Here is a 24479-nt window from a genome sequence, read left to right as displayed (position 1 = left end):
GCGGCCCAGCCTCTGCTGGTCTTTTCGACGCCAGGCCATCTCAGCTCCCAGCAGCTCCCAGGCTCAGCGCCTGGGCCCCTGAGGCCGGCGGATAGTAGGGCAGGAAGAGGCTCTCAGAGGCGCAGCTCCTCAGGGCATGGTACGTGTGGAGCAGCAGCCGTGGGAAGCGGTTTGTGAAGTACTGGACGAAGCTGTCAGGGACAGGGCCCAGCGCCTGCCGTACCTCGGCCGGGAGCTCCCTGTAGTGATGCTTCTGGAGGGGTCAGAGCAGAGAGCCCGGGCTTAGCTGGACCAGGCCTCCCCACCTTCCAGGCCCCTCCCAAGCCCTGGAACACACCTTGTTTCTCACAGCACGGAGCAGGTCTCGCACCGACGTCCCCTTATACGACCGGAACCTCTTCAGATCTGTGGACGGGGAGGTCGTTGGCACAGCCGTCCCCACTGGGCTCCCCTCGGCCTCCTGGGCCACCCGAGTCTGGCCTCTACCTGTGTGCAGCGGCACCGAGATGTGCTTGTGCCAGTCACTCCGGACCACCTCGGCACCACCCGCCTCCAGCGCCGTCACCAGCGGCCCCTGCTCAGGCTCCTTCTCCAGCCAGTCGCTGGCGTCCTAGGACCCACAGCTCCTGAGCCACCTGAGCGGGCTCGGAGGCCACAGGCCAGGAGTGTCCTATGGCTGGGGCAGTGCAGCCGCCAAAGCTGCTCGGGTTAGGGTAAGTATTATTGCCTCCTATGGAGTGTGGCTTCTCTGTGCTGTGCGGGGTCTAATCCAACCGGTGACAGAGGTGCTGTCGTCCCCGTTTTACAGATGAGCAAACAGGCTCAAGAAGCTCAAGGTCACACAAGTGGAATGGGCTGTCTGGGCACGAGTATAGCAGGAGGGACGACTAGGGCTGAAAGGAACGGGGTCTAGCCTCACATGAGGGGCAGCTGGGCTGGGGAAGCGGTGCTGAGGAGACCGTGCAGTGCCAAGATGGCAGCGTTCGGGAGTCTGGGCTCTGCCTTGATTGAGATAAGGATCTGGGCTGCCTGGAACAGGTAGACGAGTCTCTCTTCCCCCAACCAATCTGGCTTCCCCTCTCTTGTTGCTCAGGACCCAAACTTGGGACTTTCTGGGGCCGCTCCCCAGATTTCCTCCTGACCTGGAAGAACTGGAGCTGCTTGGCTCTGCTCCAAAAGAAGGGGTGGGCCAGCACCTGGTGAGCAGAGGGACGAGCCTGTGGCAGGGGGCTCAGCATGGCCTCCACCAGGTTCCAGGCAACGACCTTGTCTGTAGGGGCAAGAGGGAGGGACGGCTTCAGGCCCGCGCAGGCTCTGCCCTGCTTCCTCCCTCCTCTGCCAGCCCAGGTCCCCCTCACCGTGGGCCTCTTCCTCCAGGTGAGCCAGGCAGGGAGAGCCTGCAAGGATGTTTGCCTGGCGATAAAGACTCTCTCCGAAGGGGTGGCTGCCACTGGAAAGCACATAGTAGAACACGCAGCCTGCAGAGAATATGTCCACTGCGCTGGTCTGGGGGCCAGAGGGACAAGCATAAGGAGGAAGTCTCTGCTCCAGGAGGTCTGCCGGGCTACATTCTCCCCAGGGCTGATATGGCAGCTGGGGATCTGGCTCGGACTAGGACACAAGGACACTTCCCAAGAGGCATCCTCTTGGCCCTAGATCCCCTCCCCTCTGCACTGTTGAAAGGGACCCACGGTTTTCATCCAAAACCTTTGCCCCTACTGAGCCTCTAGTTTAGGTTTCCAAGTGTCATTCCTCCAAGTCTGGTGGGCAACACAACCAAGTGAAGCTGGGCACGCATGAGGCGATCAGGCAGCGGTGAGGACTGTATGATCTGTTGCTGGCCCTGTCCACACATGGCCACTGGCACTTAGCTCCAGCTGGTTGCCTCCAGGGGACTTTCTCGGTGGCAGAGCTTTTGATTTTCCAAGTGAATCCAGAAATCTAGACTTTTATGTGCAATTTCCCAGAAGTTAAAATATTGGCTGCTAATTTAAAAAATCAAAACCTGCACAGGCTCCTAACATCAGTGCTTTGGTCCTTGGGCCTCCAGGTTGCCAATCCTAGCTTTCTCTAAACTTCAGGGGTGGGGTGGGTTTGCCTGGTGACTGTCCTTGCGTGTTACTCTCATCCATGCCTGTGACTTTCCCCTACACACCAACTCAAAAATCTGTAATCCTGGGGTCTCCAACTCAAGTGTCTCTGGAGGTCAGACACTGCTCTGTGCTCCAGTTATATCAGCTCATGTGATGCTCCCCCGAACCCTCCGCATCTGGGTGGCTCTCCACGCTGGCTACACGTTACAGTCACTGGGGGTCAGTTACTGGGTGTGGGACCCGGGCACCTGAATTTTTTTCAAGTTCCCCAGTGATTGTGCATCACAGTAGAGATGAAAACTATTTTCTAGTTCAGAGTTTCTCAACCTCAGTACTACTGACATTTTGGACCAGATAATTCTTCGTCCTGGGGGACTGTCCTGTGCGTTGTAGGATGTTTCGCAAGAGTCCCTGGCCTCTGCCCATTAGATGGCAGTAACAAGCCTCCCTTCCCCTGCCAAGTGTGACATCCAAAAATGTCTCCAGACATTGCCCAAAGGTGGCAAAAATCATCCCTGGTTAAGAACCATACCCTGGGTAAGAAGGGAGGAATTATCCCCACTTTACAGATGAAGAAACAGGCTTGGAGGAGTGACTGAAGGTCACACAGCGGGCCCGGACAGGAGAGGCACTGGGCAGGGAATGATTACTGCGGCCTGGGGCGGCAGGAGGACTCACGGGGCTGTCTGGGGGCAGGAGCTGCAGGAGCTCGGGCGCCATCCAGCCTTCTGTACCGGGGACGCCTGAATGGAGGCTGAAGCTGCAGCGGCCAGCGGGCAGCTTCTTGCAGAGGCCAAAGTCTGAGAGGACCACTCTGCCTTGGCCCTGGCTGTCGGGCCCCGTAATGAGGACGTTGCCGGGCTTCAGGTCCCGGTGCACTGTGAGAGCGGAGCAGAGTTGAGAGCTGAGGGGGGAGTCGGGAGCTTGGATGGAGGGCGGAAGGGGCTGGTACCTATGTGTAAGGAATGCAGGTGGGCCAGGCCCGCCATCAGCTGCTGCAGCGCCATCCCGGGCTCCAGGCCCCAGCGGTCCGTCTCCGGGTGTTCCACGTACTGGGGAGCGGCGAGGGGCAGAGGTCACCCCGCGGCCCAGGACCCTGCCCCCCCCCCGCCCATCCCTGAGCACAGGTTTCACCTCCCGCAGCGAGGCCCGGCAGAGCTCCAGGGCGATGTAGTGGAACTGCGGTCCCCGCTCGGTGCAGAAGTAGCGGAGCACGTTGGGGTGCCTGTCAGACTCCTGCAGCATCTGCACCTCCCGCCGGACCAGGCCGAAGCACTCACGGAGGAGCCGCTTGACCGCCACGGCCCGCCCCTCGAACTGTCCCCTGGGAGGTGGCGAGCGGAGGTCCAGAGGGCAGAAGAAGGCAAAGGTTAGGAACTGTGCCCACCTCGGGGGTTCTCGGAGAGAATGGCTCTCCAAGGGACAGTGGCCATCCCCAGCCTGGCTCCTGGCTGCCGCTCACCGGAAAACGAAAGTCCCGCCTGCCCCGCGGCCCAGCACGTCCTTGGGATTGAAGGAAATCTTCCCCACCACGGTGAGCTGCTCGGCTGGGGGGAGGGGAGAGAGGGGGGTCTCAGGGAGACCTGCCCAGTCCCAGCTCCCCCACCTCGGCCCTTCTCCGGCCTCCCCCTTCCACGCCCCGCCTGGTGCCAGACTGCTTGGGTCCAGTGTCTCGTGCTGCCACTCAATCCGTGTGAACTTGGGCGAGTGACTTAACCGCTGTGCCCTGGTCCTCTCATCTGTAAAGTGGGACCTATGTCAAGGATCCTGCACAATATTATCGTGAGGATTAATGGAAGAAACGGTGGGGGAGAGGTTCACTCTACTGTCCTCTTTTATCCTTCTCCCTGTTTTGGCATCTTCTGCGCAGGTTTCTTTCCTTTACCCACCTCCACCAGTTATAAACCCTTTTAACTAAGGAATTCGCTTCCAACAGGAAGGTGAGTTTTGGCAGCCGTAAGCGTGAGGAGGGTGAATGCTGTTGCAGAAAAGACTGTCCTGGAAGAGGGCGGGGCGGGGTCAGTGGGCGTTTGGATGCTGAGCTGTCCCAGAGTTAGTTCTAGGGCAGCAGGGATTCCCCAGAAGGCCTTGGTTTCCTGTTAAGAAGGATGAGGTTGGACTGTTACTGCTCTTCCTTTTGGGTTGCTTGCAAGAGACCCCTCACAATGCACCAGGCTGCACCTTGCTCAGATCCAAGGGGCCCCATGCTCGCAGCTAAGTGTATCTGGCGCCCCTAGAGCTGTGTGCCCCTCCGTGGCCCTGAGAACACTCTCCTTAGGAAGAGCTGCCAGCTTCAGTCTCTCTAATCAGCTCTTGGAAAAGCAAATGAAAATCAGCATCAGGGATCAGTGAGAAAAGTATTAAGCTGTCCCTCAGCACTGCTCTGGATTATTGGCTTAAACAGTCACTCTCATCTCCTGACGAGATGCAAGCAGTAACCGAAATTTGTATACCATGGACACTCAGGCGTGTGGGCCCAGGGCCTTGCTGGAAGCACATCGCCCACAAGTAAGATGGGCCTGTCTCTCCAGCAGCTCAGGAAGCAGGGACAGAGCTGCGGGAAAGCCTGTTTGAACCAGCCATGATCAGCTGGCTCCAGGTGAGGGTCCCTGAGCACTTCCGACCCCTCTTCTGTACCTACTTGCTTCGTTCTGCTGCGTTTCCTGTCTCTTATGTGTCTGCCTTCCCTGCTCTGGATGCCCTTGGCATGAGGTGAAGACTTGCTATGTGCTTTCTGGGTTAGATTCAAAACTAACTCTAGTTTCAGGAGCACCCTCAATGCTGGGATGGAGGCCAGACTTCTGGCCTTGAATGCAGAAATAATGAGCCAGGGGGCTTCCCTGGTGGCGCAGTGATTAAGAATCTGCCTGCCAATGCAGCGGACACAGGTTCGAGCCCTGGTCCGGGAAGATCCCACATGCCACGGAGCAACTAAGCCCGTGCGCCACAACTACTGAAGCCCACGCACCTAGAGCCCGTGCTCCACAACAAGGGAGGCCACCACAATGAGAAGCCCGCGAAGCCTGTGCACCGCAACGAAGAGTAGCCCCCACTCGCCTCAACTAGAGAAAGTATGGGCGCAGCAGCGAAGACCCAATGCAGCTAAAAATAAATAAGTTTTTAAAAAGCTTTTGCACAGCAAAGGAAACCATAAACAAGACCAAAAGACAACCCTCAGAATGGGAGAAAATATTTGCAAATGAAGCAACCGACAAAGGATTAATCTCTAAAATTTACAAGCAGCTCATGCAGCTCAATAACAAGAAAACAAACAACCCAATCCAAAAATGGGCAGAAGACCTAAATAGACATTTCTCCAAAGAAGATATACAGACTGCCAACAAACACATGAAAGAATGCTCAACATCATTAATCATTAGAGAAATGCAAATCAAAACTACAATGAGATATCATCTCACACCAGTCAGAATGGCCATCATCAAAAAATCTAGAAACAATAAATGCTGGAGAGGGTGTGGAGAAAAGGGAACACTCTTGCACTGCTGGTGGGAATGTGAATTGGTTCAGCCACTATGGAGAACAGTATGGAGGTTCCTTAAAAAGCTACAAATAGAACTACCATATGACCCAGCAATCCCACTACTGGGCATATACCCTGAGAAAACCGAAATTCAAAAAGAGTCATGTACCAAAATGTTCATTGCAGCTCTATTTACAATAGCCCGGAGATGGAAACCATCTAAATGCCCATCATCGGATGAATGGATAAAGAAGATGTGGCACATATATACAATGGAATATTACTCAGCCATAAAAAGAAACGAAATTGAGCTATTTGTAATGAGGTGGATAGACCTAGAGTCTGTCATACAGAGTGAAGTAAGTCAGAAAGAAAAAGACAAATACCGTATGCTAACACATATATATGGAATTTAAGAAAAAAAAAATGTCATGAAGAACCTAGGGGTAAGGCAGGAATAAAGACGCAGACCTCCTAGAGAACGGACTTGAGGTTATGGGGAGGGGGAAGGGTGAGCTATGACAGGACAAGAGAGAGTCATGGACATATACACACTAACAAACGTGGTAAGGTAGATAGCTAGTTGGAAGCAGCCGCATGGCACAGGGAGATTGGGTTGGTGCTTTCTGACAGCCTGGAGGGGTGGGATAGGGAGGGTGGGAGGGAGGGAGACGCAAGAGGGAAGAGATATGGGAACATATGTATATGTATAACTGATTCACTTTGTTATAAAGCAGAAACTAACACACCCTTGTAAAGCAATTATACCCCAATAAAGATGTTTAAAAAAAAAAAAACAATAATAATAATGAGCCGGGAGGCTCAGTCTGCACAAACATATTCACCATTTGCTCAGCCTTCCATATCATGGTAATGGAGAAGCAGCAAAGGCAGGAGAGAAGTTCTAAAGTAATCAAAAGTTGTCACACGATGGGGAAGCAGTGTACAGTCAGAATTCCCTCTGAAAACCTCAAGAACATGTGATGTATTGTGTTGCTTCTTGTACACGGGTTGGGAAACCATTAAAGTGGTCACCTGTCTTCATGGGTATTGCCAAAATGCAAACAGAGGCAACATCCCAGAGTTGACCTGCTTTTGAGTTCCTGAGCTGCTCCTTACTGGCTTTGTGAGTCTGGGGTGGGGTGCCGTGAACCTTTCATTTTCTCTTCCATAAAATCAGCGTTATGATAGTATCTGCCTCACAGAAATGTTGTGACTATCATACGAGTTCATGCACGCACAGCATTTAGGAAAGTGCCCGGTACACAGTAAGCGCCATATAAATGTGAGCTCTCAGTGTTAACTCTGGTTCAGGCTTGAGTGCGCCCACTTGCCGCTGAATGTACCATGTAGCCGGTGGTCCTGGAGGACACCCAACCAGGCACGTGTAGATGGATTTGTGGAGGTTAAATGAGAGTGGGACAGGACCCCGCTGTAGATTTTGTGAACCATAAAAAGGTCCCGAGGAACGTTGTTCTCCCCGCACCAAAAGGAGAAGCAAGATTTCCAAAGTCAGAGTTCCTGACATAGAGGCCCTAAGAATAAGAATAGGTTGCCACACGGTGCCAGTGTGGCAGGGGCTTTTTTGGAGAGTGGTTCTTGAAGCTTTTCTGCCATCTGCCACATTCGTTTATTTGACTCTCCCTGCACTAAAGATTTTTGATACACTGGACTCCATATTGTTGCCTATTGGATGGGCAAGTCCCAGCCTATTAACTCTGCCTGTTCCTCACACCTGCTCGGCACATATTCACTCCATATATATTTATTGAGTTGAGAAGGGCTGTTTAAGAACCTGCAGTGGCCAGTCAGCCACTGCCTCAACAGATATTCCCTGAGCCATGCTCTGGGTCGAGATTGCAGCAGTAAGCAAGGCAGGCTGAGCCCAAGCACCTGTTCTCCAGTTTACCACAGTCCCATCATGCCCTATTCTCTCTCCTATGTGGCTGCTTCACTTGTTTACTTTATCCACCTGACCTACCCATGAGCATGAGATTGCCACCTTCCTTTCAGCTTCCGGAATGTGTACCCTGCTTCCTCTCATCTCTGAACCTTCGCCTGTGCTACTGGTGCCACCTGGACTGCTGCTGTCCCCCGCCTCCCTGTTCACCTGGGTAATTCCTTCTTATCCTTGGGATCACAGCTTAGACTTGCCTTTCAGGACAATTCCCATGTCCCCATGTCTGAGCTACATGCCCCTCCTTTGTGTTCCTATAGCTCCCTGTAGCCTCCCCAACCCCATCACAGCATTTATCACAGAGCCTAGTAACAGCCTGTCCTTTCCTGGCTTTGCCTAGAGGTCATGAAAACACCAAAGTAAAGTTTATGAAAACTTTAAACGAAGAAAGTGAAAGAAATAGAAAGGTTTCTTTTCAATTCCAGAGGGAATCCAGTATTATAAAGAGATTGTTACCACTGAGTTTTGTAACAAAGGTACCAAGCTCTAGCTGGGATTCTTGTCCTGAAGCACTGATATCACTTTGATTATTTTCTTATAGTGAGTAAAGAAGTTTAAGTGTTTTATATATCAAGGATGAGCCAGGGCTGGGATTCAACATCTTTTTTTCTCCTCCTCTGAGGATTATCGGTATCTGCGGACTCACAAGGGGACTGAGACGTCTGGGGAAGGAATTCCATCCTGTCAATGACTGGGACCGTGGACCGGGGTCGTGAGGGACACCGGAACGATGATGGCAGGAGGAACAGCAAGGTCATTTGACGAGAACCACCTGGGACAAGTGGAGTCTGGGTCATCTGGGGAAAGACTTGGCTCGAGTCAGAAGGTCCAAGGAGATGAGTGTTTCAGGGTGCAGTGGGGTGAGTATTACTTGGACCCACCCAGAGCCAGTAAAGTGATCGGAACTGCAACTCTCAGGGCTCAGGCAACTCGGCAGTGGGGGGTTTTCTACAAGAGCTGAGCCCTGAGGAAGAGAGCTGCTTCCCTCTCAGCACAGGGAGGCGAACGCAAGGGGGAACTTTGGGAGCAGCACGGGAGCCGCATGCCAAGCATGGGGCGGACTTCACGCTGAGTTAAGGGCACAGCAGAGTGGCTCCAAGGCTCCAAGGCAGTGGTTTGAGCAGTGACAGGAGGGTCCAGCAGCAGTTCACACAAAGGACCGAGGCCAGCCCAGCCCGGAGCCAAAGAAACAGGAGAGAAGTAGCCTGGACTGACCACTAAAAGCATGTGGAAGTTCCCCTGGGGCATCCCACAGATTCCAGAGGAAGCTTGAAAGGGCTTGTTTATAGGATGAAATTGAGAAAAGAGAAGAGAAACGTTTAAAAAATAAAAAGCCCTAAAGAGAAAAGGAACCAAATGGTACCTAGGTGATTTACTATTATTGTTACCAAATATGATGTTATTTTAACACAAATATTAATAACATCACATAGTCTGATTTAATAGTAATGGTGATGTAACCTCTCATCATGAAGTGATGTCATGGGGTGGGTGTTATTATTCCCATTTGACAGATGAGAGAACTGAAGCTCAGAGGAGTTAAGCAATTCATCAAAGTTAACAGTTAGTAGAGTTAGATCTATACCCAGTTCTATCTGCATCCAGGGTCCTTGAACATAACGACAACAGTAAAAATGATGGAAAACATTTTCAGAGGGCTGAACTACATAGCAGGCACTATTTGACGTTCTCTCCTGTTAACTCATTTAGGCCTGGCTACCCCACTATAGTGGCTTCTAATACACCGACTTTGAAGCTAAACCTTCCCCTCTCTTTTCTGTCCCTGACTTTGTCCTTTCCTGTTCATGTAAGCTCACCTTCAGGGTCTTCGAGTGGCTGGTCTTGCTCTGGGGGGTTTTGAAACCTCTTGCGGCTCCGTGGGGTGGCCCCGGAGGGCTGAGACTGAGCATCCTGTGAGATGTGAGACGGGCCTGCAGGTGCCAGGGAGGCCTGCTGCCACTGCTTCTCTGCCAGCTGCTGTTGCTGCTGCTGAAACATGGGGGCCTAAGAGGGCCCAGCCTTGGCCAGCCCCTGACCCATGATGGGCCCAGAAGCTGTGCCTGAGATGGCCTGTCCCTGGAGCACTGGCATAAAGAGCACAGTATCAAGGGCTCTGGGAGCTGCCAAGAGGACAGCAGGGGGCAGAATTGGATCTGGGTGAGGGAGAAAGTTGCCAAGTGGTCTTGGAGAAGAGAACCAGAGTTCCCCCTAGGAAGACCATGAGAGGGGCCTGAGGCCAGGGATGATGGGCTTACCTGCCTCATCAGGAAGAGAATCCATCCTCCCAGGAGGAGAGCAGTGAGGCTGGCTGCCAGCAGGTCTTGGGGTCCCAGTCCTGGATGCAGGTCTGGGGTTTTCTCTTCAGGATGCAGCTCCAGGTTCGAAGGTTCCTCCCGGCTCAGGCTCAGGAGCTGGGGACAAAGAACCTTTCACTCTTAGCAGCCCCTCCCACTGTGGAACCCCTAACCCTTCTTCATGACCCAGTATAGGGCTGGGCTTAGCTGAAGGGGTGATGAGTGAGTGGTGGGAAACCTGGCACTCTCCATGCTGCTGAAACACCATGGTGCCCCAGTGGACTGGTCTTTCAGATCTAGCTGAGGACAAGCAATCTCCTGGGGCATCACCAAAAAATTCAGATATCCACCTCCAGAGATTCTGAATTCAGGGGGGTCGGGTGGAGTGGGCTCCTAGGTGATTCTGATAAGCAACCAGATTTGAGAATTACGTCTCCAGGTCATGCCTGTTCCTTCTAAACTTGAACTATTGGCAACTCTTGTCCAGTCCTCTCCCAGGAGGACATGCTTTTATAGTTTTTCCATTTTCATTTTCTCACTTGATAAATATTTTGTAAACTTTAAACTGAAGAAGAATAAAGAAAACTGTGACCCATGTTTCACAATTTAGATAGCCAATATCTTTTTAACACTTCTAACACTCTTCTGGCAATAACAACAAATGAAAGTTTTCCTTCCGAGAAATTGTGAGGTCAGTTGACCCACCCCGAATGTTATTCCTAGAAGCCTGAGGAAAAGGTCCAAGGGCTGCACCCCCGCTGCCGCACCTCCCCCCATGCCCTCTACCCCTCTAGCACTGACCTCCAAGAAGAGAGCTGGGGCCTGGGTGCCCCCTGAGGGTCTGGTCCCAGAAGTCCCACTCCCTGGGGTGGGATGGAATCTCAGCATGGTCGTGTGCAGGACTGGGGGTGGCTCATGGTGTCCTAAGGGGCAGGGAAAATGTCAATGGGTTGGAGGTGATCTCAGCCTTCCAGCTCATAAACTGAGCTCACAGGTCCTTTATCCACTCTAAATTTGGGTAGAGGGGGTCTCACCAATGAGAAGCCACTGGCTAGGGAGGGCCGTACTGCCTGAGGGGTATCTGACAGCAGTGCTAGGTGAGCCCTCTCGCTCTCCTGAGACTTGGAGTGTCACCTCATCTGTGGTAGGGCCATCCGTGGGGGCCAGGGTCAGTCCACGAGGCTATGGAAGAAGGTGGAGAGTCAGGAGTGGTGGGGGGAGACTTCTCTCCTCTATCCCCTCCTTCCAGCCCCTCAGAGAACCTTCTCACCACTAGGGCCACCCCTGTGTGAACCAGTGCTTTAGACACATAGAAGCCAGCTTCATCCTTCCCCACATACAGCGTCATCCTAGTGGGGGAGAGGAAAAGGGGGAGGAGAATGAGTAATTGTGGTGGGTAGTTTCAGTCACCGTAGTACCCGTTTCCTTGTATTATCCCCGCCCACACTGACTCTGGGCTGGGCCAAGTGACTTGCTTTGGCCAGTGAGACAATAGCAGATGTGACACAAACACAGTCTTGAGAAATGCTTGTGCACTGGCGTTTGCCCTCTCATGGGGTTCTTTGGAACCCCGGGACCACCAAAGAAGGAAACCCAGGCTAGTCTGCAGGGGCATGAGAGACCTCATTTGACATCCCATAGGCTAAATAGTCCACCAACTACGAGAGAGTTGAGTGAAGCTATTCTAGATTGTCCAGGCCCAGCCAAGCCACCATCTGGCTGCTCAAACCAGAAAACCACCCAGCTGACCCACAGAATCTTGAAAAATAATGAATGTTTGTTTGTTTTGAAGCTCTAAATTTTGGGGCTGATTTGTTATATAGCAAAAGCTAACTGATACAAGCTCTGTAGTCATTGTTTCTAAATCTATTTCTAGCCCAGACCTCTTCCATGAGCTCAATCTTCTAAATCTGAACTCATCTCCTCATTCCTTAGCTCCCCCTTCTTCCCCCACTTCCTCCCCCCTTCTTCCCCCACTTCCTCCTCACCCCCACCACTTCCTCCTCCAGTGCTCCCTACCTTTGAAAACGACCGCACTCATGCGCCTCTAGAAACCTGAGCAAAATGGTTGACTCCTTGCTCTAATCACCAAATTCGTACTGGTTTTTCCTCTTAATATCTGTTACCCTCCACTTATTTCCAACTCTAGCGTTTCTGCCCTGGTCCAAAGTGTCTTCATCTCCTGCCTGAACTAATGCAATATTCTGTGAACACTTCCTCCCCACAATTCTAAGATACTCTTCACACTGCAGCCAGTTATCTTTCTGAAATGAAAATACGATCAAATCACTTCTTTGCCTAAAACTCTCTAGTGGCGTCTCCTTAGCCTTGTCCCAAACCCTTTAAATGATCCTACAAGATCCCTGTTTAACAGCCTCAGACCTTATTCTCTGCTCAGAGCCATGCTCCAGCCTTATTTATTTTGTTAACTTAATCTGTTCCCTGGTTGCCATGATCTCTCTCTCTCTCTCTCTCTCTCTCGTTTCCTCTTCATCCTTTAGGTTTCAACTTATAGGTCCCTTCCTCTAGGAAGCTTTCTATGATTACCTTCTGCCCCCAGTCTTGATTTCAGTGCCCTTCCTATACATTCCCATGACACCCTATACTTCTCTTATCTCATCCTTTATCATACCATATTATGATTACGTCTTTACGTACCTGTCTCCCCTACTAGACTCTGAGATTTTTGTAGGTAGGAACACTGGCTGTATTACTGTACTCCCAGAGCCTAGCAAGCAATTGCTACATAGCAAGTGCTCAATTAATATTTGTGGGATGAACTGAAAGAACGGGTAATCCGCAATTTTCCCAGTCTGTCTCCCGGCTCCCCAAGATGGGGACACTAATGTATTTGGTGTTGCAAGGAAGGGTCATATTTAAAGTTTTCAACAATCAGTAAACACATAGTACCTACCAAGCATAACAAGTGCCCGCTGTAGCACTGGGGTGGAGACATGGAGGCCCCTCCTAGGCCAGACTTTACCCTATCAGTTGCTGAACAGTGGGGCCAACCAGGGGGTCCTGGGAGCACATGGGGGGTGGTGCAGGGCACTGGTTATTTACCAAACTGCTTGAAATATTTTGACCCCTGGTTCAGCTGCACCGGCGTGTCATGGTCGGACATCACACCTGCCCATTGGACCTGGGCTACAACACTTGCAGAAGCTCCTCCCCAGTCCCCAGGCGTGGGCACTTACAGCAGCTGGGTGTCTAAGGCAGAGAAGTGAGTGGCGGTGTCCTGGGGGCCTGAGGCGGGCAGTTGGATGTGGCCCCAGCGGAGGGCAAGGAAGTGCAGGGTGTCCCGAGCCAGTGTGAGATGGGGCAGCTGGCGCAGGCTGTCCTGGTGCCATGTGTAGACGCCCACCACAGGTACGCCTAAGTCCTGGGTCCACAGCACCGCCCCGCTTCCTGGGTCCACCGTTAGCAGCAGGCCCATCCCACAGGATGCCAGGTAGCTCGTGTCTGCCAAGAAAGGTGGCTAGGAGATGTGGTCAGGGAGCCCTGACCTGAGGCACCTCGGAGCACCTTGAGGTGGGGAAGCTGCTCTGAGGGTGGGCCATCAGGAGGGCCACTCAGGTACGTGGAGGTCAGGTGAGATCACCTGGAGGGTAATCAGGACATAGGAAGTTCACTGGGTCACTTTGATCAGGGTCAGCTGGCAGCTGTGTAAGACGTAGGGGGTCAGTCATGGTCATCCAAAGGCGACTCAGGTGTGTGAACCAGTCCTTGTCGCTTAGGATGTGGGGTAGTCAGTCATGGTCTGGCTGCTGGTCAGTCAGGGAGGTCTGGAGACATGTGGGTAGCGTGGAAGTCATTTAGAAGGTGAAGGGTGTCAGCCAGGGGCCCTCTGGGTGTCACCTGTGATGTGTCAAGGTCGCCTGCATGAGTTCTCACGTGGAATGGTGGAGTCAGGGTCTGAGAGGTGGCTTGGGGCACCTTTGGGGTCACTCAGGCATTTGGCAAGGAGAGTTATTATTTTTTTAAAAACACATGATTATATTTTAATACACAACTAAAATACAAAACACCATAGTAAATTGATGGCAATAAAATATGGCGTTTCATTTGCATTGCCTGACAAATGGTTAGCATCCTTAGTCATAAATGAGTTCTTAGGAACCAGTAACAAAGACACTGATATACCAAGGGAAATGAAACAAACAAAAAAAAAAAGAAGAAGATGAAATAACCCAAGTAACTAGAAGGATTAAGCATATATGAAGATGACTGAGCTGAACAATAACAGAAGAAAAGCAATTTCTCTGTAATATCATATTACCAAAGGTTAAAAATCTAACATTTGTAGTTTTAGGAAACATAGGGAAGGACAGTTATAATATCAAGGGGGTGGTGAGTCTGGGGGAGGTCACTTAGGGTCATCTGTCAGGGGTCGTTCAACATTTGGGGGACTGCTCAGGGTGTGCAGGGGTTGTTTGGGGTCACTCAGGAGGTGGGGAGCACCCAGGGTGACCTGGCTGGGCTTATTGGGAGTGCAGAGGAATTAGGATGTTAAGAGCTGCTCAGGGTACAGGAGGGTCAGGCTGGGTGTCGAGAGGGGTCACTTAGGGCTGTCTGTCAAGGGTGTGTCATTCAGTACGTGGGGTCCCTCCGGAGTTCAGGTGGGTCAGAATGTGGTGGGCTTGGTCGTGGATACCACTCAGGGTTCCCTGAGTTGGGGACCTTGCTCCAAGGTGGAGCCAGAGAAGGGAGGCACTCACATTTCCCAGGTGAGCCGTCCACGGGGGCTGCTGCGTAGCGGCGGTAGGTGGTGTTCCAGCACAGGGCTGGGGCCCTGGGGTCATGCATGGTGACCGTGTACTCTGGGGACACCCAGAAGCAGGGTTACCAGGAGCGCCCACGTGGTGCTCCTCTATTCCCATCCAGGGGACATCATCTCATGGGGGCGGGGGCTTCCCGAGCACCCAGCCTGGAGGCCAGAGTCTTCAAACAGCATCAGGATAGCAGAAACTAGGTCTGTTTTGCTCACTGCTGTGTCCCCCGCTCCTTGTTCAGTGCTCAGGGAAGTGTTTGTTGACTGACAGAGTGATTGACTGGCCTGGACCCAGCGTGGATAGCAATTGCCAGGCCTGGGCAGAGCAAAAGGGGGGCTTCCCAGAGCTCGAGGAGCAGCTGGGGCCTGACTCACGCGTCCGGCCGATGTAGAGGCGGGGGGTAGAGGGTCGCTCTGTGGTCAGGGTCATCTGCGTCTTCCCTGATTCAGGGTCCACCACAAACCAGGCATCCTGCTTCCGGCCTGTGGAGGTGGGAAATGTGCTCGCTCTCAAGATGGCCTGGAGAGGGTGTGCAGCCTCTCCGTGCTGTGCCTAGCTGGCCTGTCCTGACCTAGGTCCAGTCCCTGCTGGACCAGGACTCCAGGCTGGAGAGATGCTTACCTGTATAGAAGACGCCGTCAGAGCTGCGACAGGGGGAGGCATGAACCAGCTCAGGGATGGTGAACGGCAGTCTCTGGGGAGTGGAAATAGCAGAGAAGCACATACAACCTATTCATTAGGTACAATTATTATCATATCCATTCCCAGAGGGGCTAAGTAATGTGGCTAATATCACACAGCTGCTAAGTAGCAGAGCCAGGCCTTGAGCATAGCCAGTTAGTTTCCAGACCCCTCACACTTAACCACTCTGCTACACAACCTCTTGAGGAGCTGCAGAAAATCCCACTCCCAGTGCCAAGATGCCACCTGATCACATGATGCTGGCCTGACCACCTCAAAAACACTTGCTGAGACTTGAAAACTTCAGTGGCCATGACAACCTTGGAGAGGCTGGGGAACTGTTCCACCCAAGAGACATGAGGACCAAATGCAAGGGGTGATCTTGGTTTGGGTTCTGGACTGGAAACAATAAAGCACACCATTAGGAACTTGACAAAATTAATATGGATTGTGGATTAGATAACACTATTGTATCGACGTTAAATCTGCTGATTTTGATAATTTACTCTCAGGCTATGTAGGAGAAAATCCTTGTTTTAGGAATGCACAAGGACGCTTTAGGAGTAAAGGAGCATAACGTCTGCAACTCATTCTCAGATAGTTCAGAAAAAGAAATTTTATACACACATGTGTAATATTATCCATCTGTTAAGAGAGAATGATAAAGTGAAAGTGATAAGATGTTAAAAATTGACGCATCTGGGTAAAGGGAATAAACAATTGCTCTGAACTATCTTTGCATTTTTTCCTTACATTTGAAATTATATCAAAGTGAAAAAGATCCCCAAACTCCACATACAGAGCTCTTGCCAGACAGCACCCCAGGCACAAGCAAGTACTGAGGGAAAGAGAGTCGGGGCTTCCCGGGGGCTCAGTCAGGATGGACAACAAAAGAAGTCCATACAACCTATGGTTGGTACGGTTAGTGCATGACAGGGGAGCACATGAAGTTGAGAGTACCTGATGCAGATGTGGGGGACTGAAGATGGACTGATGGAAGAAGTTCAGTTGTTTATTCATTCATTCAACAACCGTTTAATGAGCACCTATTACTAGCCAGGTGCTAGGACTCTGTTGTAACCAAGACTGACCAAGTGCCCTTCTGCACAGAGTTACATTTCTGGTGTGTGTGTGTGTGTGTGTGTGTGATAATAAACAAACAAAAACACATAAACCATAATGCCAGGTAGTGGTAAATATTATTAAAACAAACTCAGAGAACTAGGATAGACACTGATTTGAGATGTTATATCACATAGCCCAGCTAGGGAGTAAGTACCCAAGCCAAGGGAGGAGTGAGCCACAGGGTCATGTGGAGGGAGAGTGCTCTGGGCAGAGGGACAGAATGCTGAGGCCAACGGCAGGGCCACCTACCAACTGGCATGTTTAAGGAACAGCAAGGAGGCCAGTGCACCAGGAGTGGGGATGGAGAGGGGCAGAGTGGCCGAAAGTGAGGTCAGCTGGAGGCAAGATCACGGACTGGGAAGGAGTTTGGCTGTTACATTGGGACTTGAGGGATGAGTAGGAAACAGCCAGGGGAAGGGGAGCACTTCTCACAAGTATTCTGCTTCTTCTTCTGGGCTCCCGGTGGATTATATTTCTTTTCCTGCTTAAAGTGGGCACAGCCATGAGACTTGCTTTAGCCAGAGGGAGGGAGCAGAAGAGACCAGGTCCACATGGATACTACAAGAGCCAGGGTGTGCTTCACCTCGTTCTCCTTTTCTGCTTTGGTGACTGAGAAGCCTCGGTTGCGACGGAGTGTCTGACAGCTTGGGTCTCCAGTAGACCACAGTGTACAGAGCCCCCGGGGGACCAATGCTGGGCACACGCTGTAAGCAGGAAGCAAGCTCTCTGGAGCCACGGAGCTTTGTGTGCTGTTGTCGCAGCGTGCTGCGGCTCATCCTGACTGAGTTGGGGAAACAGAGGCAGAATGGAAGAGGGTTCCAGACTCTTGGGGACAAGCTGGGTGAAGCCCCAGAGCTGGCACATTCAATAAGTTGATCGGTGTGTGTGCAGGTGTGTGCACGCATGGGTGCCTGTAGGTGAGTGAAGAGACTGCACGAGTGAGCTGGCCCTGGTGTGCTTTGTCAGGGCGACTGGACTTTATCCCAGATGCCCGGAGAGTGATGAGACTCACAACCACACCTGCCCATAAGACCCAGTGATGACCCCCAGAGCTGGATGGGACTGGAGGTCCACTCTCCACCCGGCCCTCCCCATGGGAGACATACTTGTTTAGATTCCATCAGTGGGCGCCCTGTGCTCTGGCTTCCAGTCGGGGGCTGGGATACGGGGAGGGGGCAGAATCAGGGCGAGTGTTCCTGGGTCTCCTCTCCACAGGGTCATCGAGGGCTGGCTGTGTCCCTCCCCCAAAGGCCTCATCTCCTTCCCGGTGGCCCTCTCCTCAAGCCCCCTCTGGATCCTTCCCCTCCTCTGAGCTTAGGGCTGATAAGTGGCACCCCACGGTATGGGCCATAGGACACAGCACCCTGCCCTGCGGTTTCCTACCTCGGCCCACACCTTTGTAAGGAATCCCGTTAATAAAACCGCCTCAAACTCTCCTGTTGTAGTGTGCCACCTGCTTGCTGGGACCTTGCCTGCTCACGTGCTAACATTTCTTACCAATTCGGTTTCCTAAATCACATGCGTAAGACCATCCCGGTAGGCATCCCATGGCACAGTCAGAATTCTGACACTGCCTGACTCTGCGCTTGGCCACATGACCAGCTTTGGCTGATGAGACTTTAGCGAATGCGGTACCGTCGGCCCTCCCTATCCGCTGGCTCCGAACCCACAGATTCAGTCAAATGCAGATAGAAAATATTTGGGAAAAAAAGTTCCAGAAAGTTTCAAAGAGCAAAACTTGTATTTGCCGCACACTTGCCAACTATTTACATACCATTTACATTGTATTAGATATTATAAGTAATCTAGAGATGATTTAACGTATATGGGAGGGGGACTTCCCTGGTGGTCCAGTGGGTGAGACTCCGCGTTGCCAGTACAGGGGGCCCAGGTTCGATCCCTGGTCGGGGAACTAGATCCCGCATGCATGCCGCAGCTAAAAGATCCCACATGCTGCAACTAAATAAAGATCCCGCATGCCACAACTAAGACCAGGCACAGCCAAAATAAATAAATAAATGTGAAAAAAAATAAAGTATATGGGAGGATGCGTGTAGGTTATATGCAAATACTGTGCCATTCTAAATAAGGGACTTGAGCATCCTTGGATTTTGGTGGTGGGGGACGATTGACCTGTGGATACCAAGGGACGACTGTATAAGCAAAGCTTGAAAAATGCTCATGCACTGGCCTCGCCCTCTCTTGCTGCTTCTGGCTCCCTTGTTGATACCATGTGAACAAGCCCAGGCTTGCCTGTTAAAAGATGAGAGACCCCTGGCCCAGTTGCCCCCATCAAAAGCCAGCCAACTACCAACGAGTTTTCAGAAAGAGAGCCAGCTGACCGGAAGCGGACCACAGATGCTTGGGCAAACTCAGTCAAGGCCACCCAGCTGAGTCCAGCCTAAACTGTCATCTCACAAAATGATGAGTTAAATAAATGGTTTGTATTTTAAGTTTGAGTTTGGGGGCAATTTGTTATTTAGCACAAGCTAACTGATACATAGGTTTCCCCTTAAAACCCTCAGAGTCCCCTGGAGAACGCCCCGTGACGCCCTCAGAGGCCTGACAGTCATCCGGTCAGCCTGCTCTGCAGACACAGCCAGAGTCACACTACCACCCCCTTTCAACAGACCCCTCCAGACAGCCTTCCCCCAGTGCTCTCAGACTTCACCCTCTGCAGGACACTTGGATTCTGACCATACAGCCCTGCACCCTTTCAGTGCTCTGGCTAACAGAAGCCCTGACCCTCACCCATCCCAAGCACTGTAGGAAACACACCATTAATCCCTGTTGTTTTTGCGTCCCCAAGATGTACAGGCTGCCATCAGCTGGGTCTGAGAGAAAGGCTGTCCTGTGGGGCAGAGAGGAACGGGAGAAGGTTGGGTGCACGCCCCCTGGTTCCAAGAGGGCTCCTCCCCTCCAACTTCCCTGCCAGTAGGGGCCCACCCTCAAAGGAGGCACCACAGAGCTCCGGACCCAAATCTTCTCCCTTACTTCCAGCCCACCCGCCCCTCCAGGCAACTATGGCTTCCCCATCTCTCAGTTGCCCACTCCTTGGGGTCCACTTACTCTGTGACGTACATGGGCCCCTGGATGATGGGATCTGTAGGGACAGGGACAGGGGCATGAATAGACTCCCCGTTGAAAGGCATACCTCACATTGGTGCTTACTGGGTGCCAGACACCAAGCCAAGCATTTGTCACGAGTGTAATGTAATCCTCCCAAGAACTCTGTGAGGTAGGGTTGTTACCCTTGGCCCCCTTTTACAGGTGAGGACATTGAGGCTCAGAGAGGTGAAATGACTTTCCCAAAGTCACACAGCTGGTAAGTAGTAAAGCTGCCTGCGGACACCTGCTTCTTGGATTCTAGACCTCATGTTCTCATCGTCCACGCCAAGGTGACCTCCCCCCAACGCGAGATCCAAGGAGGGAGGAGTGACTGCCCTTGCTTACCTTCTTTCAGCGTCCACTTCAAGTCCCCTGTCTGCTTGATCAGTGCGTGGAGACTTCCATCCAGGGTGGACACGAACAGGAGGTTCTCTGGCGTGAAGGTCTGAACCTGCAGTGGAAACAAAGTCACCTCTTCTGAGAGGCCTGGGACCGCCCTAGTGCTTGCTCCAGGCAGGGCTGGCTGTGACTCCCCTTCCCCTAGAGGGAAACAGAGAAAGAAGGAAGGAGGACTGGGGAAGCTGCTGGCTCCTCCCACTGACCTCCACGACCCTAGAGAGGGGTTATGGTGGGAGCCGGGGGGCCTGGCTCCTTTACAAAAGGACTTCAGTGACCCTCACAGCCTCCCTAAGAGATTGGTGCTATTATTCTCACCATTGCACAGGTGAAGGAGACTAAGGCTCAGGAAGGTTAGGTAATTAGCCTCCAGCCACACAGATAAATGGCAGAACTGGGACTTGAACCACCATCTCTCTGGTTCCAGTGCCCGGTCCCTTTCTCCTTTGCCTCCCCCAACCCATTCCGTCTCCCCAAACCGGCCCAGCTGCTTTTGGTGCCAGGCTCCAGCAGGCCCCCTGGACCAAGTGGGGGGGTGGCCAAGGGAGGGAGGGCTGGTGCTGCCCTGCGTCTGGCCCCTGCTGGGCTAACTCACCTGCTCCAGCCCTTCCTTGAGCAAACAGGGTGGGGCTGAGCTCCTAGCAGGAACCCTAACATCCGGGTGGCCTAGCCGCACCCCTGCAAAGGCCACATCCTGCTCCAGGACCCTCAGGCTTGGGGCCAAGCCAATGGTTTCGGAGTAGAGTCAGGAAACTACCTTCGGGTCCTCTCTTCTCCGGGCCTGTTTTGTGATCTGCAGCGTGGCAGGAGGGAGAGTGATCTGGAGAAGAAGCTGCGGACTGATTGCCCACTGTTGAGTTTCGTTTGACCATCATCGTTTTTAAAATTTCATTTATAATTAGCTACCAAGTTTTTAAAAATTGGAAAGATTTCACTTAAAAAAAATCAAGATTTCTCATTTTTCTCATTTCTAGTTTTTTTTTCTCATTTTTTCTGGAAACACCCGATCTGGCCACACTGTGCTCACATTCTTACTTGGCAACCATCAGCTGGGTCCTGAGCTGGAAGTGGGCACGGGGTGGCATGAGCAGTTGCCTCTATGATCCCAGTAACTGCTCTGGGGGCTCCAGGCTGGACACGTGGGTTCTAGCCCTGGCTTTGCCTTCTCACTGCATTTCTGTAAGACTGGATTTTCCCGCTCTTGGCAGGGCTGCACCAGATACCCATACCTCGGCTTATTTATCCCAGAGGTTGTGAATCAGGGGTCCAGTCACGGGTAAGGCGGGAGCGTTGTGATCCGCCTGAATTTGTCTGTAAAGCTGGGTGTATGGGCGCATTTCTCGACAGAGGACCTTCAAGTGGATCCTGAGTTCCAAGGAAGCCGGGGTTCCAGAAGTTTTAGGACGCCTGGCAGGAAAGCGAGGGTCCCCTCCCTCCACCCCCACCCCCATGCTGCAGGACGCGCGGGGTGTTGGGTCTACCTGCGCTCTTCCGCGCGGGCAAGTCTCTCCAGCTCGTGGGGCAACCGGCAACTCCCCAAAGCTAGGAATTTTTCTCAGGCCAGGGGCCGACTTGAGGCGACCCGGACCAGGGGGAGGGAGAGGAGCCCGCTGTGCTCCCGCCGCGCCCCAGCCGTCTGCGCCCCCAGCCCCGACCTTGGAGGCTCCGTGTCCGCCCGCTTCTCACCTGTGGCTCGAGCGTCCCGAGCAGCGCCGCGAGCTGCAGCAGGAACGGGGACCAAGGGCCGGATCCCCGGGCCGCGCTCGCCATAGCCCGCATAGACGGCGTCCACACAGCTGTCCTGGTCCCCGGGGCCACCAGGGGACCGCACGGCTCCCGCCCGGCAGGAAGAGACTCCGCCCCGGGCTGGGCCAGTTGGGCGCGCAGGGGCCGGGGTGCAACCTCAGCCCGTAATTCTGCTCTTTCCCCCGCCCTTCCCATCGCACTCACACCTGCATCCCTCGGTCACCCCGCAAGGGATGGCTCTGAGGTTTCCTGGAAAAGGGATTTTACCAACGGCGGCCCTTATGGAGAATGTACCACCTGCCAAGTATTGTACCAAGTGCTTTACATCCATCATTAACTCATTTAATCTTCACAGCATTTCCCATGTAACAGCTGGGGCTCAGAACTGGGATTAAGATTCAGATGTCTGACCTCAGAGCTTGCGCTCTTTGTTACTATGCCAGTGGCCTCCATTGAGAAATGATAAACGACAGATTAATTGGTTGGTTCAGTTATTCATTCAATAGATATTTATCTATTACCCTAGGCTGGGAAGCAGGAGAGATAAAGTCTCTGTTTTCATAGAACTTGCAGATTCCTAAGCATTAGATATCAAACGCACACATGAAAGACTGCCTGGCTATGGCCGTTACAGTCCTAGCTGCAGGCAGACTTGGTTCAGGGAGGGCCTGCAGGGGTCCAGCTGGTTTTCAAGGTTTGACTCATTCATTTCTCCTTCTTTGTGTAAAAATCCCTGCTGATTTGAAGGTCGTGCAGCCTGGCTCTGCCACCATCTCCCCCTCCTTCTCTCTGTCATCTTTGGCCCTCTGGTCACACCGCCCACAGTCAATGAAGACTTTGCTGGCTGGCCCATAGCTTTCATCCCCACCCCCAATTCTGCTGTCATCTCTGGTGTCTTCAGTGTCACCTGCTCCTGCACGCTGACCCTGACCCACACTGTAATCAGCTCATGGTCACCCAGGCTTGCCCAAGTAACCCCAAGTCAATCTTGCGTGACTGGCATCTGCATTCCCCAGCTGCTGGGCAGGGGGGAGTGCTAGGGGCTCACGGGTGCCTACTTCTCTACAGAATTGCCCTTGGCCACTGGAGCAGCCCAGTGCCCCCTGCCCATGACTGACGGACACGGGCCCTTTTGCCTCAAGGTGGGACAAACTCTGTGGTGCAGTTTGTGCTCGAGAGGTCCCCGTGAGATGAGGCTGAAGCTGGTCTCCAGCTGAGACCCCTCCTTCCTTGGCTCTTCCCCCTGCCCCATCCTGCTTCCCTCATCCCCCTTCTCTTAAAGAGTTCTTCCCAACATGTCACTTGAGCAAGAATCCCTGTCTCAGGCTCTGTTTACAAGAACCTGCCAAACCTAAGGCATCCTCTAACCACATTGTCATCAGCTGTAGCCTTGGAAAGCCCGACTCCCTCATGGCGCAGAAACCTCTTTTAGAAATATGTACATCATGAAGTCTTTGGTTCACTTGGTTACTCCTTCATGCTTAGCTCATCCAATACCGTCAAACCTAACTTCATAACCAAAGTGGTTGCTTGCCACTCTAGAGACCAACCCAAGCTACTGAACATGTGGATGAGCCCTTCTTTAGGCTTTATATTTTGTGCACTGTACACTTGTTTCAGAATGTGCATTGTGTTTGTTAATTATGCTTGGATTCACAGCAATTTCTCATGCGATAAATTTGATTTGCATAGACTACAAGTGAACTGGTTTAGATAATTTGTGTGTGTGTGATGATATAAGTAATACCCATTTTAGAAACTTTGCAAAATTCAAAAAATATATATAAATAAGAAAGGAACACTCATTCATTGTTCCACCTCTTGGAAACACAGCATCTCTGTTAACATTCTGTCGTATTTCCCCCAGTGTTGTTTTTTTCCTGCGCCTATACGTCTGGTGGGTACTATGTTGAAATATTAACAATGTTTTCCCTTCCAGAGCTTCTTTTTCCCCTGACAGCCCTTCTCCTATTTGAGTGAGGCTGCTCTGAATTTATTGCCTCAGAGAAGGGATGAGGAAGCAGAAAGAGAGGGAGAGGGAGAGGGAGAGAGGGAGAGGGAGACGGAGAGAGAGAGAGAGAGAGGGAAAGGCTCTACAAAAAGAAAAAGGGACAATGCAGTAGAGACCAGTAAGGACAAGAGATAGGACACAATGAGACCATGGGCATCTCAGGGGATGGCGGCTGGGACAGATCATGACAAGGACTCAGTGCCGTCTTGCTTCCTGGCACTATGTGAACTCTATGGAATTTAAACCCACCCTGGAGGAAAGCTGGGAGAAGCCAGATGGGAATGAATTTCTTCCACCTGGCACAAGGGAGCTTAAAATAAAAAGTTAAATTGAGTTATAAAGATAAAAAGTTACATTTATTCGCCACACCTCGGTTTGTGCTCTGCTTCTGGACACATACATAAACCAATAACGTTTCTCCATTCTAGCAAAAGAATGTGAAAAACAGAAATGGTAATGGGAAAAATATTCCAATCATGATAGATAGCAATAAAAAGAAAGTCCTTAGGAATAAATTTAACTAGAAAGGCACAGGACCTATATGAAAACTATAAAGTCTTATGAAGGCTGTAAAACAAAATGTGAACAAATAAAAAGATATGACTATGTGGGAACACTTAATGTGACTAAAATATTAATTCTCTCTACATTAAATTGTAAGTATAATGAAATTCTATTATTGCTGTAATACTAAATCTACTCCTCGGTCTTTAAAACTTGGTTAAAATTGGGACTTCCCTGGTGGTGCAGCTGTTAAGAATCTGCCTGCCAATGCAGGGGACACTGGTTCGAGCCCTGGTCCAGGAAGATCCCAC

The 24479-nt window shown here is 51.9% G+C and overlaps 1 protein-coding gene across 1 annotated transcript; it reads right to left on the bottom strand.

Annotated features, from left to right (window-relative positions):
- Positions 1-40: 40 nt before the first annotated feature.
- ERN2 (endoplasmic reticulum to nucleus signaling 2) lies at positions 41-21677 on the bottom strand. The gene is made up of 22 exons (XM_060284546.1): positions 21594-21677; positions 19857-19962; positions 19473-19506; positions 19182-19254; positions 15219-15291; positions 14972-15079; positions 14544-14645; positions 13023-13287; positions 11096-11174; positions 10860-11007; positions 10627-10748; positions 9787-9942; positions 9349-9517; positions 3556-3640; positions 3228-3417; positions 3046-3145; positions 2772-2971; positions 1359-1506; positions 1143-1270; positions 487-610; positions 338-405; positions 41-253 (listed from the first exon to the last, which is right to left on the bottom strand). Exons 1-22 carry the CDS (start codon positions 21675-21677, stop codon positions 41-43), a joined length of 2775 nt encoding a protein of 924 aa, XP_060140529.1.
- Positions 21678-24479: the final 2802 nt, after the last annotated feature.

This window comes from Globicephala melas, chromosome 15 (genome assembly GCF_963455315.2).
Source record: "Globicephala melas chromosome 15, mGloMel1.2, whole genome shotgun sequence".
In the NCBI taxonomy this organism is placed as follows: Eukaryota; Metazoa; Chordata; class Mammalia; order Artiodactyla; family Delphinidae; genus Globicephala; species Globicephala melas.
The sequence above is the reverse complement of the archived record's forward strand: the minus strand, read 5'-3'. Positions and strand labels throughout refer to the sequence as shown.